At 40.1% G+C, this 19,984-nt stretch overlaps 1 protein-coding gene across 1 annotated transcript in view; it reads right to left on the bottom strand.

Annotated features, from left to right (window-relative positions):
- VTC4 (Inositol monophosphatase family protein) overlaps nt 1–19,044 on the bottom strand; it is a 34,037-nt gene extending 14,993 nt beyond the window's left edge. The window contains exons 1-3 of the mRNA XM_077373826.1: nt 18,955–19,044; nt 18,775–18,830; nt 18,634–18,684 (exon numbers count right to left, since the gene is read on the bottom strand). Coding sequence (XP_077229941.1) covers nt 18,634–18,684; nt 18,775–18,830; nt 18,955–18,967 — 120 coding nt within the window. The 5' untranslated portion in view covers nt 18,968–19,044. The remainder of the gene's footprint in view (nt 1–18,633; nt 18,685–18,774; nt 18,831–18,954) is intronic.
- Nucleotides 19,045–19,984: the final 940 nt, after the last annotated feature.

Genomic DNA, 19,984 nt, shown 5'->3' with positions numbered 1-19,984 from the left:
ACGACACAAGCTAGTCCACTCATTGCAATAAGATTTACAGTATTCACCTGGTGGCCTCACCATGGATATGCCATAACATGAAGATCATGCTCATCAAATGATCCTAACCATCCAATTATATGTGAAACAACCAATTACTCCAAAAGCTTAAGTTGTTAGAGTTGTTATTTAATAATTTATACTTCAACCCTCTCACCCCCCCCCCCCCCCCCATGTGGCCCCTCTAGTTGGGTTGGCGTACACGTGTATTCATAATATCAAGGATTTGAGGGTTTTGAACCCATAACCTATCGTGACGCAATAGCTCTTGTACCATGTGAAACAACCAATTACTCCAAAAGTTTAAGATGTTAGAGTTGTTATTATTTAATCATTTATACTTCAACACTGCCCCTCACTTGTGGCCCCTCTTTTTGGGTTGGCCGTACACATGGATTCTTAATATCAAGGAGTTGTTGGGTTTTGAACCTAGAACGTATCGTGAGGCGATAGCTCTGATACCATGTGAAACAACCAATTACTCCAAAAGCTTAAGTTGTTAGAGTTGGTGTTATTTAATCATTTATACTTCAACACTCCCCCTCAAGTGTGGCCCCGCTTTTTGGATTGGCCATACAAGTGAATTCTTAATATAAGGAGTTGTTGGGTTTTGACCCCAGAACCTATCGTGAGGCAATAGCTCTTATACCATGTGAAACAACCAATTACTTCAAAAGCTTAAGCTTTAGAGTTGGGGTTATTGAATCATTTATACTTCAACATTATAGAGGATTTCAATGTGGCTGGTTGCTCAATCTTTTCAATTGCCTGGTTGCAGATCATTGATCAATGGTTAAGAACTAAGATCGATCGACTGGAGTTAACTTTTGGGCCATCTCATTTCCAAAGTAGGGGTCCACCGGAATGAACAGTCCATACTGACACAACAATGTGGGAGGGCCCCATCACTTCATGTCATGAGAACCCTTAGATAACTGCATTATAAAGAACCATTCTCCTTGCAATACACACAAATATAAACTCCCAAACTCTCTGACTTCTCGAATTCTTTTTAATCATAAGGCCATCTATAAAATTCGTCAACGAATACAAGCATAGAACACTGTTTTCGAGTTTCTGAATTTGACCATGGGTTCCAAAAAAAAAATCTGCCACAGACCCACATATAAAGCCCTATTTTATTTTCTTTATCCTTTTTTATGAACTCATGAGATGATTATCAAACCACTGTACAACTTGTTAGAATATGTGAGATCCAACCATTAGATTGGGTTAGATCTCGCCGTTGGATTTTTTTGTAGTAGGTAGGGCAAGTTGGTTAAGTGAGGCAACTCAGCTAGATTAGGCAACTAGATTGAATTAGTAATTATATTAGATGAGCAATATAATAACCTTGGATAGGATAGAATCAAAGAAAATGATCCACGTAGAAGAACCCAACTAGAACCAGGATTAGAGCCGGGTAGATCCCTTTTACCTTCTTCATGAATTTTTTTCCAAAGGATTCATTTAGCCGACCCCAACTAGTTTGGGACAAAGGCTTTGTCGAGTTGAGTTGAGTTGAGTTGAGATTAGATTAGCAATCGGGCTAGATTAGTATGTTTCTATCTTTATCTCTTTACTTGGTTGTATTGATATCTTTCTATCTTTATCCCTTTGAGTGTTCTATATAACGACTCATTAGGGTCTGATTGTAATCATCCAAGAATTAGTGGAATTTCCCAAATTTATCATGGTATTAGAGCAGAACGATCTTACCTCGGCTTGATTGTGAAATTCATTTTTCGGCGGACGGCTAATCCGCCCAGCCCGACAATAGTAGATCCCCATAATTTTTACCTTTCAAACCAGTTCTCTTACACACTCATCTTCTTCATTCTTCACCATGGCACTTTGATCCCCGGCGTCAAGAACTGATCACCCAATCTGCCATTACTTCCATCATTAAACTCAAGCGTTCATTTTCTTAGTTTTTGTAAACATAGCGGCCACAGCACCTTGTTCCGGCCACCAGTACTGCCATAAAAAGCTTTGCCTCAAGCTGTTCTTCTCCAACCTTGCTAAAGTTGCTTGAAAAAATCCTTGTAGTTTTGCTTATTTTCGATGGGTTCTAAGTGTTGGTATTCCATTCCAGCCATCATCATGATTTGCAGCATCTGTCTCTTCTACTTTTCGTTACCCTTCATAGGTTTTGAAGAAGAGATGGAAAAGGGCTATTACAATATCAAGAAAAAGAGAAAAAGGTACACGCTTTGTGCAAATTAACCTCAAAAGGCATTTAATGCAAGAGGTTCTCTCCTCTTGTAAATGGCAATAAAGAGATGGGCAAAAAATACAGCCCTCCAATTCTATTTCATGCATCATTCTTTTTATATATTGGCACCCCTTCTAATTTTTTTCAAAAGTTTCTTCTCTTGAAATTTTTTAACACCATTATTCTCTTGGAAGCCCATCTTATCTTACACCCACAAATTTAATATCCGCACCCTCATCCATTTTGCACTCTCTAAATACCTAAATTGTTGTGCCAATGTTTGTTGTCTTAGTTGCTAATTGTCGCTCATAATTTTACTTTCCTTCTCCTTCTCAATTTTATCTCCTCTTTCTCTCAAATTTTGTTTCTTTCGTTGGTATATTTCGGTCGAGGTACCTCGTTTGAGCCTTTGAGGTGCGTGCTCGAAATATTCTCTCCTTTCAGTTGAGGTGCTTCAATTGTTTTGAAGTGCGTGCCTGAGAGAGTAGTTTTCAATTCCATGAGGATCGGTAATGAAGCCAACCCATGATGTCTTACCCATCGAGATTCATTCTTGCCCATTCCGGAATTTAGGGCTGTGCATTACTCGGTTTTAACCGATTTAACCGACCGAACCAAATTATCGGTTCGGTTTCGGTTCAGTTCTTTTTTCCATCGGTTCGGTTTCGGTTCTGAAATGCATAGTAATTCGGTTATTGGTTTCGGTTTTTAACTAACAATAATTCGGTTGCACCGAATAACCTAAGTTTTAGAAATTTATTAGTGTTTCGGTTATCGGTTTCCGATATCGGTTTTGGTTTTAAAGATATAACATTTTTTTTACTAGGGACAACCCCCATTGGCATTGGCCATTAGAGAAAATTTTTTTTATGAAAGGGCTCTCCCGAGTAAAAAATAAAGGGTATTTATTTATCTTTAACTTAAAGACTTAAAGTCATAAAACTAAAACTAGGGTTTCCAGTTTCCACCACGATTTTTTTCTCTCCAATTTCTTCTTTATTGCAAGCACTGAACTGAAGCATCAAGCATTACAACTTAACAGCCGTCGCCCGCCGGCCCTCCGCGCGTCTCCGATCTCTCCATCTCTGGATTCCAGTAAGTATTTCCAGTTTCCACGATTAATTTATTTCTCCCCTCGTTTGGGAATTAGGGTTTTACATCTATCATTCCTCTTTTTACAGCCGCCGCCCGTTTGTAAATTAGGGTTTTTCTCCCCTTTGCAAGCAAGAACCGAAAGCCAAAGGTTTTTCTACCCACGCAGTGAAGCTCGTTTGCACGATTCTTTCTCCCCTCGTTTGCAACTGAAGCCAAAGGTTTGGGACTTTTGGGACTTAGGGTTGCATCTCTCCTACCTGGCAAAGGGTTTGACACCCGAGACTCCGACTCCAACTCCGGCGACCTCCATCTCTTTGACCGACCAAAGGTAATAATGATTTGTATTTTTTTTCTCTATGGTTAGCATTTAGATGATTCCTCTTTTTCTATCCTTTGTGGGGATTTGTTTTTGGAGAATGTGGAATTGTGGATGATTGTTTGGAGACTTGTGATTGGAAATTTCGGTTTGTTTGTGATTGGAAATCTATGAAGTTTGTGATTGTTTGTTGAAGTCTTGAAGAGGGTTTGGGTTTTGTCTATCCTTAGATCAACATATCTGGTTTTTGTGGTATGGTATGGGCTGAATCTACATGGATTTTGTGAAGAGGGTTTGATTGTTTGTTGAAGAGCCGAAGAGGGTTTGATTGTTTGTTGAATTTTCTTAAAGAGGGTTAGGGCATGGGCTGAATCGACATGGATTTTTTGAAGAGGGTTTGGTTGTTTGTTGAAGAGGGATTGGGTTTTGTGTTTATAATGTGTGGATTTCATGTTTGTATCATTGTAGTTTATTATTATGGGCGTTTGGGTATGTGCTTAATGTACATGGATTTTGTTTTAAATCTGATTTTTGAATTGACATGGGTTTTGTATTAAATCTTGGTATTGAATTGACATGGATTTCTGTCATGTGAATTTCATGGGTTTTGCTTATGGTTTTATTTTGTTCAATTTCTTCATATGGTTTTAAAAAACTTCTTCAATTTCTTCATATGGTTTTCTTTTATACTTTTCTTTTTGTCCTTAAATGTCGCAAGACGATGCTCCTAATCCTAATGTTATCATTAGTGAGCAATCTTCGAAAACTTCTCAGTCAAGCCAAACGGTTGCAACCTCACGAAAGAGAAAGTCAATGAAGCCAAGGTCAGAGGTGTGGGAGCACTTTGCAAAATTTGTTAATTATGAGGGTGACAGTCTAGGAAGCACGGGTACTCTCCCAAGGCTCCCGCACCCGACACGTATGGGGTGCGGGTACGTCCGGGGTGCGTACCCATTTTTTGTTTAAAAAAAAACTAGTTTTGGTGGTTGGGTGCGTGTCGGGTGCGCACCACGCGTACCCGACACGTCCTGCTTCTTCCTGCTGCTTCTCTCTCCTCTCCTGTACTTTTCTCTACTTTCCTGTACTCTGTATTTACATGTAAATCTTAAGTAAATGTCCATTTACTTAAGATTTACATGTAAATAACGAAATACCCCCCTTTTGGATTTATTAAAAATAGTTTCAACACCCAAATCTAAAAGGAAAAAAAGTCAACTCTCCAGTTCTAGAACAAAATTCAAAGAAAAAGGGTTGGGTCAAAATTTTAACTTTCTTAACTTCCAAACGGTGGGGTATTTTTCAAATTTTAAAAATTCATAAAATCTATCGTGTCCAAACATTATTAAATCCCAAAAGTCCGGTAAAAAAAATCTCATAATTTGGTCTCTAAAAATTATTCATCTTGTCAGGCACTGGTCAACACACTGGTGACGAACTTTTTTTTCTAATGAATGATGTATTGATGCCTCATGTTATGAAATATGGAACTTAATCACTTATGGAATGAAGAGTAATATTAGAATTTTCCATTTTGGTGATGTTATTATTATTTAATTGCTCTACAATTATTTTTTTTTAATTTTTATAAATATATAATAAAATATTAAAATATATTATTATATTCGGCGTACCTGAACGTACCCGCACCCGATTTTTTTGGCAAATCACGTACCCATGTACCCGTGTCGTGTCGTACCCGCACCCCGTACCCGTACCCGTGCTTCATAGGTGACAGTAAGGGTAACTACTGCGAGAAGGAGTTATTTTGTGATCCACGGAAAAATGGAACAACCGCACTTAGGAATCATATTTATTCATACAAAAAGTTCCCAACCAATATAAGTACAAAGCAGACACAGTTGAATTACCAACCCCTTAGGGGTCAAGAGGAGGATGGGATGGTAGTGGCACCCTTACTAGTTGGAAGTTTGATCAAGAGGCTATTAGAAATGCCTTAGCCCGTATGATCATTGTTGATGAGCTTCCGTTTAAGTTTGTGGAGAATGAAGGGTTTAGACATTTGATGTCAGTTGCTTGTCCTCGGTTTCATATTCTGTCACGTTCGACTGTTACGAGGGATTGCTTTCAATTCTTCATATAGATGAGAGATTGAAGTTGGAAAGGTTTTTTAAATATTCAAGTAAGAGGGTTTGTCTCACCACAGACACATGATCTTCTTTGCAAAGAATTAACTACATGTGTCCCATAGTTCATTATATAGACAATGATTGGAAGTTGCACAAAAAAATAATTAATTTTTGTCCAATTTCGAGTCACAAAGACGAAGCGATTGGTAAGGCGGTTGAGAAGTGTCTGCTTTATTGGGGCATTGATAAAGTGTTCACCATTACTGTGGACAATGAAACTTCAAATGATGTCGTGGTTGGATACTTGATGAGAATGATTGCAAACTGGGGTCTAGCATTTTGCAAGGAAAATACCTTCATACGAGGTGTATTGCACACATTATTAATCTAGTGGTGTGTGATGGGTTGAAAGAGGTGGGAATTTCGGTTGATCATGTTCGGGCCGCCGTTAGATATGTGTGAGGAGATCTCCAGCTAGGTTGAAGCTCTTTAAAGAGTGTGTTGAGACTGAAAGGATTCCAAGCAAAATTTCGTTGTGCCTGGATGTGTCTACTAGATGGAACTCAACCTATTTGATGTTAAATGCAGCTGCGAAATTTGAAAAGGCATTTGATAGGTTTGACAATCAAGATCCCTTTTTCAGTAGTGAACTTGATTCGGAGGATGTGAAAGGGGTTAGGAAGCCCGATCATGATGATTGGGAAAAAGTTAGGAATATGGCAGCCTTGCTTCAAAACTTCTATAACATCACCATACGGGTTTCTGGATCATTGTATGTTACATCCAATACCCTATTCCATGAAATTAGTGAGGTGGAATGCCTTTTGAAACAATGGTGTGAGAGTGAAGACTTTAAATTGGTATTGATGAGCAGGGGAATGAAAGAGAGGTTTGACAAATATTGGGGGGACACTGAAAAGATGAATAAGTTAATTTATATAGCGGTTGCTCTTGACCCTCGAAGGATGAATAGGTTTGACAAATGTTGTTTCGATTTTGCCAAGTTTGCTCTTATTGATTTGTATGGAGATGAAAAGAGCAAGGAGTTGGGAGAAAAAGTGTATGATGCCACACTTGAAATGTTTAATGAGTTAAACAATAAGAACAAGATCAACACAACTCATGACAATCAAGTTAACTTGGGGCAATCAATTTCAAGTGAGAATGCCCAAAACTCACAAATGCAAGAACCGAAACAACATGTGAGGAAGATGATGGAGGAAAAGTATAAGAAACACAAAATCGAATCGGGTGGTGGGGATAATAAAACGGAGTTGGACAGATATTAGGGTGGTGGAAACTTCATAGTCCCAGGTTTTCTATCTTGTCACAAATGGCTCGGAGTGTGTTAGCGGTTCCCATCTCCACGGTTGCTTCGGAGTCTGCATTTAGCACGGAGGGCGTGTTCTTGATGCATTTAGGAGTTCATTAACTCCTACGATAGTACAAGCTCTTATATGTGCTCAAGATTAGCTTTGTTCATCATCAATGCCGGTTAACATCGAAGAAGCATTAAAGGAGCTTGAAATGGTTGAAAATGGTAATATTTGTATTCTTTTAAATTTTTTTAAGTATGTTCTACTTCTTCTTCTTTTTTTACTTGAAACTTGATTGTACCTCTTTTTCTATTCTTTTTCAGAATTTTCCAATATTTCAGTCTTTGGAGATGTTTCTTCCAATGTTGATCTTTGAAGAGTGAAAGATTGAGGTTTGTTTGCTTCATTTTAGTTTTGTTAAATCTTGTGTTTCTCTCCCACTTTGTAATTTATTGCTCTTTCTTTTTTTTTACTAGATGTTATTCACTTGTATCAACTTGGTTTGTCACTTGTCAGTTGTGATTGGAGGTGGATTTGTATGGTGGTGGATTTGTATGGACTTTGCCACTTTGGAGGTGGATTTGTATGGTGGTGGGCCTTAGGCCTGGTCCTAGTGGGCCTTCTGTGGTGGAGTGGTGGTTATTTTACTAGGTTTAGACTTTATGTTGGCATCATGTTATGGTGGTGGATTTGTATGGACTTTGCCACTTTGGAGGTGGATTTGTATGGTGGTGGGCCTTAGGCCTGGTCCTAGTGGGCCTTCTGTGGTGGAGTGGTGGTTATTTTACTAGGTTTAGACTTTATGTTGGCATCATGTTATGGTGGTGGAGTGAAAAAAATACTGTCATGTTTCATGTTTATATCATTGTATGGACTATGGTTTGTAACTTTGTATCATTTAGGCAAATGTGGCATGTAATTGTAATATACTAATATGATATTTTCTGATCTTTTATCTTTAGGACCTAATCAAGTTATAGGCTTATAGCCATTTTTGGACTTTTCAATGTTTTCATCAGGTTAATCAGTTAATGGCTAGGAAGAAATTTTATGTCGTTTTTAAGGGAAGGAAGGTAAGGGTTTTTGACACTTGGCCAGAATGTCATGTGCAAGTTAACGGGTACAGGGGAGCATGCCACTGTCCTATAACAGCAAGGGGGAGGCGGAAGAGGCGTTCAATGCGTTCTTAAAACGCATTGAAGAAGAGCACCAACCAACATGAGTTACCCGTGACCGTGAGGATCTCAAAGAAGATAGCAAAGAGGAGATCCACGCTCGTGAGTGTGAGGATCAGCAACCTCAAAATCAAATTTCCCATGTCTTCTTGTGGCTGGCGTTATTATTCTTGTGTGTATTGGTATGGCCCACTTATGAGTTATGAGCTATGACTTATGATTGAGGAAAAACTTATCCATGTTGGCTGTTGCACTTTTTTCTTGTTGATGGTGGCTACATTGTTTTGATGAGGACTATTTGCAGTTTGCTGGCCACTTGATGAATTGATATGATTAATATGATTATGAACACTCACATTTTTGTATGATTGTATTAGTATCATTCTATATTTCTATGGATTAACTTTGTTCTAGAATTTGGATGGTGATGTAAAATGACTGAAATGAGCAACTGTTCTGTCCTTTGCCTTGGATTGGAGCCTTGGAGGCATATGTCATATGCTGCAGTTGAGAAACCTGAAGGTAATTGCATTTCCATATACATTGGATCTATTAAGTATTAATTCCCTATAGGCTATAGATAGTAATAGTAGAAGTTCTCACTTGCTGGTTGCTTTTTCGGGAGATATCAAATTATCAATGATTCAATGTCAATGTCATTGCCAATTTGCCATAACTTGAACTGAGGTAACTCCGTATTTTCATATACTTTCGTATTTCCAGACATATATAGTTGTTGAGTTATGCCATTCATTATTTCATATTTAACAAGTATGCTAAAAATGGGAAGAGAGTGATATACTGATATGGGCACTTGGGTCTTGGACTCTTGGGCACACTAGGCACTTAGGAAGTACGCAGTTACGAACTAGCCAGTAGCCACTAGACTTAGTATGCACAGCACTATGCAACTATCAACAATGCATTCATTTCCATGGGATTATTCATTATCATTATAGTATGCCATTCATTATAGACTTGTAGACTATTATGCTAAACCAAAAAAAATTTGCACCCTGTATATTAGTGTATTGTTTCAGACCTCTCGGTTTCGGTTCCGATTCAAAAATTAGGTGGTTCATGGCTTGATGCGCTGCTAACATTCAATTCGGTTGTAACTGAACTAACCAAACTACCGAAATATTTTTTCGGTTTCGGTCAGTTTCGGTTACCCGGGATTTCGGTTTCGGTTATGTATTTTGAATAACCGAAATATTTCGGTTCGGTTAATATTGGAAATTATGGTTCAGTTATAACCGAATGCTCAGGCCTATAGGCATTGGTCCGTAGTGACCCATTCTTACTCGCCCATTGAGGCTTGAGTTCTATTCTGCCCATTGAGGCAATCATTTGTTGAGGTCTGCACGCCCACTTTGTGGCTCATCTTCCAAGCGACAAATTCTTCAGCGAGTAGAAGGAATCATCATCTTCTTCAGCGAACAACATCAGTCACCCACTTCGGAAAGAGGCGATTGAGTCGGAATCTCGCATCGTTCTTGCAACCACCGGGGCCTTATCATCTAATGCTGAATCTCCGTCTGTGGATGACTCTCTCGATAAGGAACTTAGAGAGAATATAAAGTCCTGTCTCCTCCGGGGTGAGACCAGTAACACTGAAGTGGTGGAGGAAGACTCGGTTGAGTTTGTAGGATGACTGATATGGGCAAGAATTTTGGTATTGCATATGAGGAGGATATCCCCAGCACGCGTAATATCTTTATGGAGATCGTGAATAGGGATCGTCCATCATGCTCAAAGGTGAGAGTTATAGGGAAAGGCATGCGGGAACTAAGGGCTTTGCGATGAGCAAAGCCTTGGGAACTTCTTGGGTATCAAACAACTTTTAGCAGTGAAGCTAATCTATTGGAATATACGGGGTTTGAACTCGGAAAGTAAAAAACTGGATGTGAAGGACCTATGATGGAGGAGGAAGCCTGACATAGTCGCCATCATCAAATCGAAGATTGGTGGTGTTGATGAGAACATAATCAATGCAATCTGGGGAAGGAATAATCGGCAGTGGACTGCTAAAGATGCATGTGGTTCTTCGGGCAGTATATTCGTGATTTGGAAGGATGGAATCTTCAATATGGAGGAACACTTCATTGGTGAACAGTAATGTTATAAACGTTTCGTTTTCGTTCCGAAAACGGAATGAAATCCTCAAGATCTCGTTTCGTCCGAAATTTCGGTCATTTCGTCCGAAACTCATTTGTGGACACTTTGATTTTTTTGCCGACACACGTGTCGTGTCATGTCCGACACAACACCGGTGTCCACACGTGTCGACGCTCCTTTAGACACTTCTAAGTGTAATGCTAGAAGTGTCAGTAACTTTGTATGGATGTACGTGTATGAGTGTGCCACTATTTCTAGATTTTTATCGAAACCTCGCACACAAATCTATATCCACAAAACATGATTATATGTACTTTCTATTTTAGCCGTGTCCCTGTTTCTAAATTTTGGGAGTTTGCCATGTCCGACACTCGTGTCCGTGTCCACAGATCATAGGATTTCGTCCGAAATGGACGAAATTTTGAATTTTGTCCGAAATAGCCTATAACGGCTAGTTTGACTGTTTTTCGCAGAAATTACCTCAATGCCCCTGTAACGGCTCTTTTGGATTTTTGACCATTTTAGCCTCAAAATGTGACCGTTTATAGCTGTTGGGAAGGGTATTTTAGTCATTTTTACTAACACAAACAATAAAAAATTCTATAAATAGCATTTCCCCTACCTTCTCCTGCTCTACCTTCACATAAGTGATTCTCCTTCTCTTTTCTACTTTCACTTACACTATCTATTCTACTAAATTTCCTACAAGTCTACGCTCTTCTTCAACTCAATCCAAGTCCATTTTGGAGCAAAGGGAAGGCCTACCTTCAACTTACAACTACAAGAACTATTTCCAAAGGCTTGCAAATTACAAGTTACACTACAAATTTCAAGTGAAGGCTTACAAGTTACACTACAAATTTCAAGTGAGTGAAGGCTAATATTATCGTATTCTCTTCAAATCAAGTTCAACATCAAGGTTCTCTTTATTTCTTTCCATTTCCTTTCTTTTATTTCTTACTTCATATGTCCCCTTCTACTTCATTGTTTTTGTAATTTGTTTCCATTTCCTTTCTTCTAATTCATTTTCCCCCTTCTTCTACTTCATTTCAGAATGAGTGGGTTGGGACTTTCTGCAGGAGCATCCTCTATTGGTTCGATACCCGCTACATCGGATGACCCGGCATGGGCTTACGGTACATTGGTTCCGGGTCAAAAAAATAAAGTAACTTGCATATTCTGTTGTAAAGTCATATCGGGTGGAGGTATAACCCGCTTGAAAGAACATTTAGCGACTGTTCCTGATGAAGTAGCATCATGCAGAAAAGTGACTGAAGATGTAAAATATCGAATGAAACAACTTTTAGATGCAAAGAAAAAAGAAAGGGCTAGGATGAGCGTATCTAGAGCAGAGGTTGGAGGTTTTTATGGTACACCAGACGAAGAAGAAGAGCAGGATGATGAAGAAGACATTGGCACACCATTGCCTCAGCGAAGGGGTAAGGAAGTTCTTGTAGAACCGAGTGGTACAAAAAGGAAGAAGAAGGGAATCACAGGAGGGATGAAGAATTTCTTTGCACCACGAACAACCCCGAGAGCTCAGCCAAGCATTAAAAGTGCTTTGGCTACCAAAGAAACAGTGGATAGAACAGACATGGCGGTTTGCATGCTTTGCTACGATGCCAATCTCCCTTTCAACATTGCCAATTCACCTTTCTGGCAACCTATGTTTGATGCTGTGAATGCCGTGGGTGCGGGTTATAAGGCACCTACTTATCATGCTTTAAGGGGTTCCATTTTGAAGAATACAATGGATGAGGTAAACAACTACTTGGAGGAGATTAAGATGTCATGGAGATACACTGACTGTAGCATTATGGCCGATGGATAGACAGACACCAAACAACGTTCCCTAATCAACTTTTTGGTGTACTGCCCTAAAGGAGTCATATTCCTCAAATCCGTTGATGCATCTGGCATAGTGAAGAATGCCGATGAATTATTCAATATCTTTGAAAAGATTATCGCAGAGGTGAATCCGGAATATGTGGTGCAGTTTGTAACTGACAGTGAGCCAAGTCATAAAGCTACTGGGAAAAGACTAGAAGCCACATATGGTACATTCTTCTGGACTTCGTGTGCAGCCCATTGCTTAGATTTCATCTTGGAGCATCTGTGCAAACCGAGTGTATTTCCTCACATAGCAAGCACAATTGAGAGGGCTCGGACGATTACAAAGTTCATCTACAACCATGGAGGCCTCTTGAATTTGATGAGGAAGAAGTTCACAGGTGGGAAGGAGTTGTGCAGTCCTGCTTCGACCAGATTTGCTACAAATTTCATTAGCATACAAGTCTGGTGTTGAATCGGAAAGCACTTCAGCAGATGTTCGTGTCTGATGAGTATAGTACTAGTAGGTTTCTCCAACACCCATCGAGTGAGGGGGTAGTTAGAATTGTGTTGGACAAATCTTTTTGGGACCAATGCAAGTACATTCTAAACATCAGCGAGCCTTTAGTGAGAATGCTACGTTTGGTAGATCGGCAGGACAAACCAGCGATGGGTTACCTATATGAGGCCATGGATAGAGCGAAAGAGAACATCAAGGAGAGGTTGAAGAAAAAATCAGATTACATGCCCATCTGGAAGATCATCGACCAAAGATGGGATAGGCAACTCCACAGTCCCCTCCATGCAGCATCTTAACCCTGCTCTCTTTTTCACTCCTACCTTCTCTAGGCACAGTGAAGTAACCAGAGGCTTACTGACATGCATCACTCGATTGGTACCTGATGAAGGTACACAAGACCTCATCACCAATCAAATTGAGGATTATTGAGAGGCTAAGGGTATGTTTGGAATGAAGCTTGCAATCCGCAACCGAACGAAGTTGGGACCAGGTATATTTGAGTTGTTTGTTTAATTAAGTATAATTCATTTTAACTTTCAGTTTCTCAGCAAATAATGCTTTACTATTTGTTACTTTACAGTTACATAGTGCATGGTGGAATCAATTCGGAAGTGACGTGGAAGAATTACAGAACTTTGCGATCAGAATCCTCAGTCGAACCTGCAGTGCGACTGGGTGTGACAGGAACTGGAGCACATTCGAACACATTCACTCTATAAAGAGAAATAGGTTGGAGCACCATAGATTGGATGACTTGGTGTTTGTCCATTACAACCTTAAGTTTCGACAAAGGTATACAGCGTAATATAATGTTTTCAACTCTCACCTCATCACTTTAAGCTTTTAAGTTTAACGTTTGACATTAAACTTAATGTTCTCCTTCTCAGGGACTTGTTGAGGAAATCATCTACTACTAGTGACCCTTTGAGCATAGACCATATGGATGTCATGATGGATTGGGTTGCAGAAGAAGAAGATATCATTTTCATGCCGGAAGACATTGGGTGGGAAAATCTTGAAGCACCTACTACTGTGGTTGGGGCCGGGGACGACGACGACGACTTTGTCATGCCTCTTGAAGAAGATGTCCCTACTGGTGGTCCAGGTGATCGTGGTGGTGGCGACGACGACGACGACATTGAGTATTGATCATCCGAGTTATGATGACTGAGAGTTGTTGCTACTAGCTATTCTCTATGTTTCACTTTCATGTATCTTTTTTTTTATGTTCTTCTATGTATCAAACTATTAGTTGGACTTGTGCAAGACTTTAAGTGTTTAAGTAATGAATATGCCTTTTGGGACACATATTTTGGACTATTTATTAGTTTTTTATCTTTTTCTATTGATTTTTGATTTTTTGGGATTTTCTCATATTTTAAAAAAAAAAATTTGCGTGACCGAAATGCACCGAAATCCCACCGAAATTTCATTTAGGTGGCCAAAACGACATGGCCACCGAAACGAAATTTACGACTATGGTGAACACTGTGTCTATCCGTTTCATGTCCCCTAAGTTACAGTGGCAGTGGCTACGGACGGTCGTCTACAGATCCACTCGTGCTCGCGAACGGAAATCGTTACGGATTAAGCTAAATAAAATTAGGGATGGTTGGTTTGGTCCTTGGATTGTTGGTGGTGACCTCAATACTATTCGGTTTCCTCATGAAAAGAATACGGCGAGTAGAATTACCACCACTATGCGCAACCTCTCGAACGTGATTCAAGATTGTGAACTAATTGACCTGCCATTGGAGGGTGCAAGATTTACATGGTCCAACAATCAGAAGAGGCTGGTGCAATCAAGGTTAGACATGTTTCTTATCAGCAAGGAGTGGGATGACGCCTTTCCATGTGTGGGGCAGGGGGCGCTACCCAAGCCTATATCTGATCATAACCCTTTACTACAACTCGTGGAATCATCGGATGGGCCCGTCCATTTAAATTGGACGTGGCTTTATGCGAAGTACCAGGACTCGATGAAAAAATTGAGGACTGGTAGAAATATGATCCTCATGGGGGTTGGATGGGTTATATCTTCTGCTCTAAGTTGAAAACAATCAAGGTGAAAATTAAGGAACGGGCTAAACTGGAAAATCAAAGAAAGGTGCTTCGGAAGGGACAAATCATGGAGGAATTGGACTTGCTGGAAAGACAGGAAGAAAATGAATCGTTGAAGGACGTGGACGACAAAGACGAATGGAAATACAAGTGGAGTATGAAGAAAATATCCGGTGTCAAGAAATCAGCTGGCGGCAAAAATCACACGTAATTTGGCTTGTTGTTGGGGATAGGAAAACAAAATTCTTCCACAAAATGGTGAACGCTCGGTGAAGATCAAATGCTATCAATTCCTTAAAGGTGAATGATACATTTGTGGAAGATAGGCATGACATCGAAAATCTCGTCGTGGGTTTCTACACCAAGTTGTATATGCGTGATCAGAAGTGGCGACCATCGTTTGAGGGATTGGACTTCAAAAAAATCTCTCTGGAGAGAAAGGAATGGCTTGAAAGAGAGTTTACTTTGGAGGAGATTGAAAATGCATTGCATAGCCTCAAGAGAGATAAGGCCCTCGGCCCAGATGGCTTCCCGATGGCATTTTACCACAGATACTGGGAAATGATCAAGGGTCATATCCTGGCGTTCTTTATGGAGTTCCATGAGAGGGGAATCATAAACAAAGAGGCAAACACTACTTTCATGACTCTGATAGAGACTACCGACTAATTAGCCTTATCCATAGCTTATACAAGTTGTTGGTTAAGGTTCTAGCTCGAAGAATCGCTATGGTTATGGGCGACATTATATCCAAATTTCAACGCGCCTTTGTCAACGAGCGACAAACTCTCGATGGTGTATTAATAGCCAATGAGATCCTTGATTCGATGAAACGAACGGGGGACAGTGGTGTTACTGCTCGGGTGGATCTTGAGAAGGCGTATGATCACGTCGACTGGCGGGTTCTTGACAACATCATGGAAAGGATGGGTTTTGGGAACAAATGGCGCAAATGCATGAAGTCATGTATATCGTCTGCCTCTTTTTCCATTCTAATAAATGAAATCCCGGCTAGTTTTTTCAATAGTTCTCGAGGGCTATGACAAGGAGATCCACTTTCCCCATACTTATTAATTAATGTTGTGGAGGCACGCAGCCTCCTAATATCAAAGGCGGAGATGAAAGGTTACTTTACAGGTCTCAAACCTTGTCGTAACTCACCGTCTATATCCCACTTACAATTTGCTGATGACATATTGGTATTCTTAAAGGATGGCTGCCCGGCAATCAAAAATCTGAAATGTCTATTTCGGTAGTTCGAAATGGTGTCAGGCTTACGTATCAATTTCTCAAAAAGCATCATTGCTGGTATTAATCTTGATCCAACGGATGTACAGACTCATGCGAAAATCCTTGGATGTGCAGTTATGTCCTTCCCTATCACGTATCTCGGACTTCCACTTGGGTACGGTATCCAAAGATTGTATTATGGGATGCAGTGATCGAAAGAATTGAAAGAAAGCTCGCTCTTGGAAGAAGAGATACCTCTCGCTTGGCGGACAATTAACACTTAGCAAGGCGGACCTATCGAATACGCTGGTATACTAATTGTCATGCAAAAGTAGCATTGAGAATTGAAAAGATCCAAAGGGAATTCCTAAGGGAAGGAAGGGAGAGCGGGGGGGGGGGGGGGGGGGGGGGGGGGGAGGAGAGGGGAAGGAGAGACTCAGACAGTTGCTGAAATGGGCCACAATATGTAAGGCAAAGAGGCTAGGTGGCCTTAGAATCGGAAAAATACGATTGCGTAACAAGGCACTACTTGGTAAGTGGCTATGGAGATTTGTGGTTGAAAAAGATGCATTGTGGCACAACATTATTGAGGATAAGTACGGAAGGGGCTGGGGTGATTGGGAATGTGGGGAGCCTCCGACGGGAAAGGGATCGGGTGCTTGGTGCTCTATAGTTACCTCAAGGAATGCCTTCCTTAGCCCAATTATTTCTAGCAATATACTGTCTTGTGTGACCAAAACGCAAAAATTTCAGATTACAACTAGAACGGCAGGAAGTAGGAATTTATTCTGGGACATCCGCCTCCGTAGGGAACTCAAGGATATGGAAATTGAAGAATTTACCTCTCCCCTCTCTCTGCTGGATGCGACTTACTTGTCTCCCCATGAACCAGACATATGGATTTGGGTTCCTGATAAACAAGGTGGGTTCTCCGTCAGAAGCTTCTTTTGATGTTTGAATGAAGGGAACAATTCCCCATCTCGCTCGCCTGGCACGACTATGGAGATCGATAATACCTCCTCGCATTTTAGGATTTGCATGGACACAGTCCCATAGATGCATCAATACGTGTGAAAGATCAAAAAGGAGGCGCTTCACAATTGCTGGCTGGTGCGTTCTTTGTCACAATGATGAGGAAATGATTGATCATTTGATCTTATTATGTCCGTCTTCATCTGCGGTATGGATGGGCGTATTTAAATTCTTTGGGACGTCGTGGGTGCTGCATAATAGCATCTCTGAGTGCTTCTGAACTGGAACTGCGAATTTCAGGGACACATCAGAGGGTCAATGTGGTCCTCCATACCGTATGCTATTATCTGGTTTCTATGGACCGATAGAAACAATTGCATCTTCAATGACAAGTCTAAGTCATGGCTAAACATTCTTCTCCAAATCAATATTTCCATTATCACATGGTCTAAGGTTACGGTTGGCATCCCTTTATCCTATTTGTGGCACACTGAGGAATGGATCTGTGGTTTTATTTGAGAAAAACCCCGCTGCAAAAATTACACTGAGGTGGTGAGGGATGGGTCAAACTTAATTTTGACGGGAGTTAAATGGGAAATCCGGGGCCGGCGGGTTTTGGGGGACTAATTCGTGATGTGAACGGCAATACTTTCATGACTTTCTCGGGGCCTGTAGGCATATGCGATGCTAATAAGGCAAAGGCGAGGGCTCTTCTATTCGGACTAAAATGGTTCGAGACACACAACTTGGGTCAACTTATTGTTGAGGGCGACTCCACGAATGTTATCGCTTGGGCCAAAAATTAGAGTTCCGGTCCTTGGCGTCTTGCATGTACTTTGGACAAAAAATTAGAGATCTGATCCGCGTATTGCAACCATGGCTTATGTATATGAGAGACTCGACTAATCAATCAGCCAATGATCTGGCAAAAAGAGGGCGTCCATCGCTCGGAGATATCGATTGTTCATGATGGGAATGGGAGAGTCCCTTTGTAATTTGATAATTATGTGTTTATCATTCTTTACTACCTCTGTGTATCGAGGGGGGACATATTGCCCCCCGCACCTGTGTCATGATCTTTTGGATTATTCAATGGGAATTGTTACTGTTAAAGAAAAAACATCAGTCACCATCATCAGGGGATCTTCATCGGCATGCAGAAAATTTGTGCATTAAATGTTTAATTTCATTTTATCGGAGAATTTCATTGTAATCAAACGTATGTTGATTTTCACTCCACATATGTTTGAGGGGGATGTTAGAATATATGAGATCCAACCGTTAGATCGGGTGTAGATCTCACCATTGGATTTTCTTGTAGTAGACTGGGCAAGTTGGTTAAGGCACCTCACCTAGATTAGGCAACTAGATTGAATTAGTAATTAGATTAGATTAGCAGTCGGGCTAGATTAGTATGTTCTTATCTTTATCTCTTTCCTTGGATGTATTAATCTCTGTCTATCTTTATCCCTTTTAGTGTTCTATACAAACACTCATTAGGGTTTGCTTGTAATCGTCCAACAATTAGTAAAAATTCACAAATTTATCACAACTCAAAACCCTAAAATTCAAATTTATGCATAATGTGACTAGATCCAACCCCCAAAAAAAAAAAAAAAGTGACTCAAAAACCCAAACAGAAGAAAGGAAGAAAATTACCAGCCCTTTATGCTCCACATTCTTCTTCAGGTGAAATCCTTTCTGAATTATCTGAAACCCAAAAAACAAAAAAGAGATTTGAAGAAGATTCTTTTTTTTTTTTTTTCTGAAATTAGGATTTTTATTTTTTTTTTTTGTTACCTCTCCAGCTCTTTTTGAAGCTTCAACAGCAACGGCTAGGAATTCATCTAGAGGATCTATTCAACACATTGCAACAAAAAAAAAATTGAATAAAATTAAAAAGAGATAAAAAATTCAGTAAAAAAGAAAAAAGAAAAGCAAAAATAAAAAATCTGAGATATAAAGAGAGTGTGTCCGTACAGTTTCCTCCCATTGAGAAAGAAGAGATTAAAAAGATTTCCTTGCTGTATTTTTAGATTTTACGTACTACAAAGACAAAGGAAGAACGCTTTGATATTTATAGAGAGAAAGCAGGGGAGGATGCAATGCCCCTGGATTTTAATGGATCTACGAAACTGCCACTAGCTCTAAGTACAGGGCTTATTAAGTTTCTGTCCATGGACCGACTGACCATAATAAAACCGAATGCAATCCTAGATAGAGTGCGACTACATTGTGATACAATGTGGCCCCACCCACTCCGGCATGGTGGGTCCGACCTTTGATTGATTTGAACCGTCTACACTTATCCAAGTATTCTTGACCGTTGATCTAGCATGGTCAAAAAGACTTCGTAAACATGTGATCTAGCCGTAGGTTTTCATGTACATAAATCTTGCGATTGAGATCTATGTTCGGCACGGGACCTGGACCTACTGGATTGTATTGTGATGGTTTATCTGATGAACGGTCCTGATCAACATGCACATATGCCATGTGTGCACCGTATGATGCGTATGAGATTATGATAAGAAGTTGGTTACGTGTGGGGCCCAGCACAAGCATGGCACTTGCGTATTCACTCTCTTTTTTGAGAAACGATATGATGAAAGGCCGGATAGTCCATTATTTTCCAAAAAGTACAGTACGGCCCACACCATAGGATGATACAAACCATCCATTAGATGGGCCATAATCTAAATATTTAGGTTGTACCCCAAAAATCATTTCCATAGGTTGATCCTAACCCTCCGATCTATAGAGGGATAGAAAGTTAGGATCAACTCTCTAATGTGCAGTACCTCTATAGATCGGAGGGTCAGGATCAACCTATGAAAATGATATTTGGGGCACAACATATTTATGTTGTAGCCCATCTAATGGACGGTTTGGATCATCCTACTTTTTGAAAAATAATGTATTATAGGGCCTTTCATCATATAATTTCTCCTTTTATTGACTGCATCTTATGAGGCCCACACATTTTTTCCCACTGATCTAAGGGAAGTAA

The sequence above is a fragment of the Tasmannia lanceolata genome, unplaced genomic scaffold, assembly GCF_043159265.1.
Source record: "Tasmannia lanceolata isolate RefF3 unplaced genomic scaffold, GAP_Taslan_0.1 ptg000003l, whole genome shotgun sequence".
Classification (NCBI taxonomy): Eukaryota; Viridiplantae; Streptophyta; class Magnoliopsida; order Canellales; family Winteraceae; genus Tasmannia; species Tasmannia lanceolata.
This window is presented reverse-complemented; position numbering and strand designations above follow the sequence as displayed.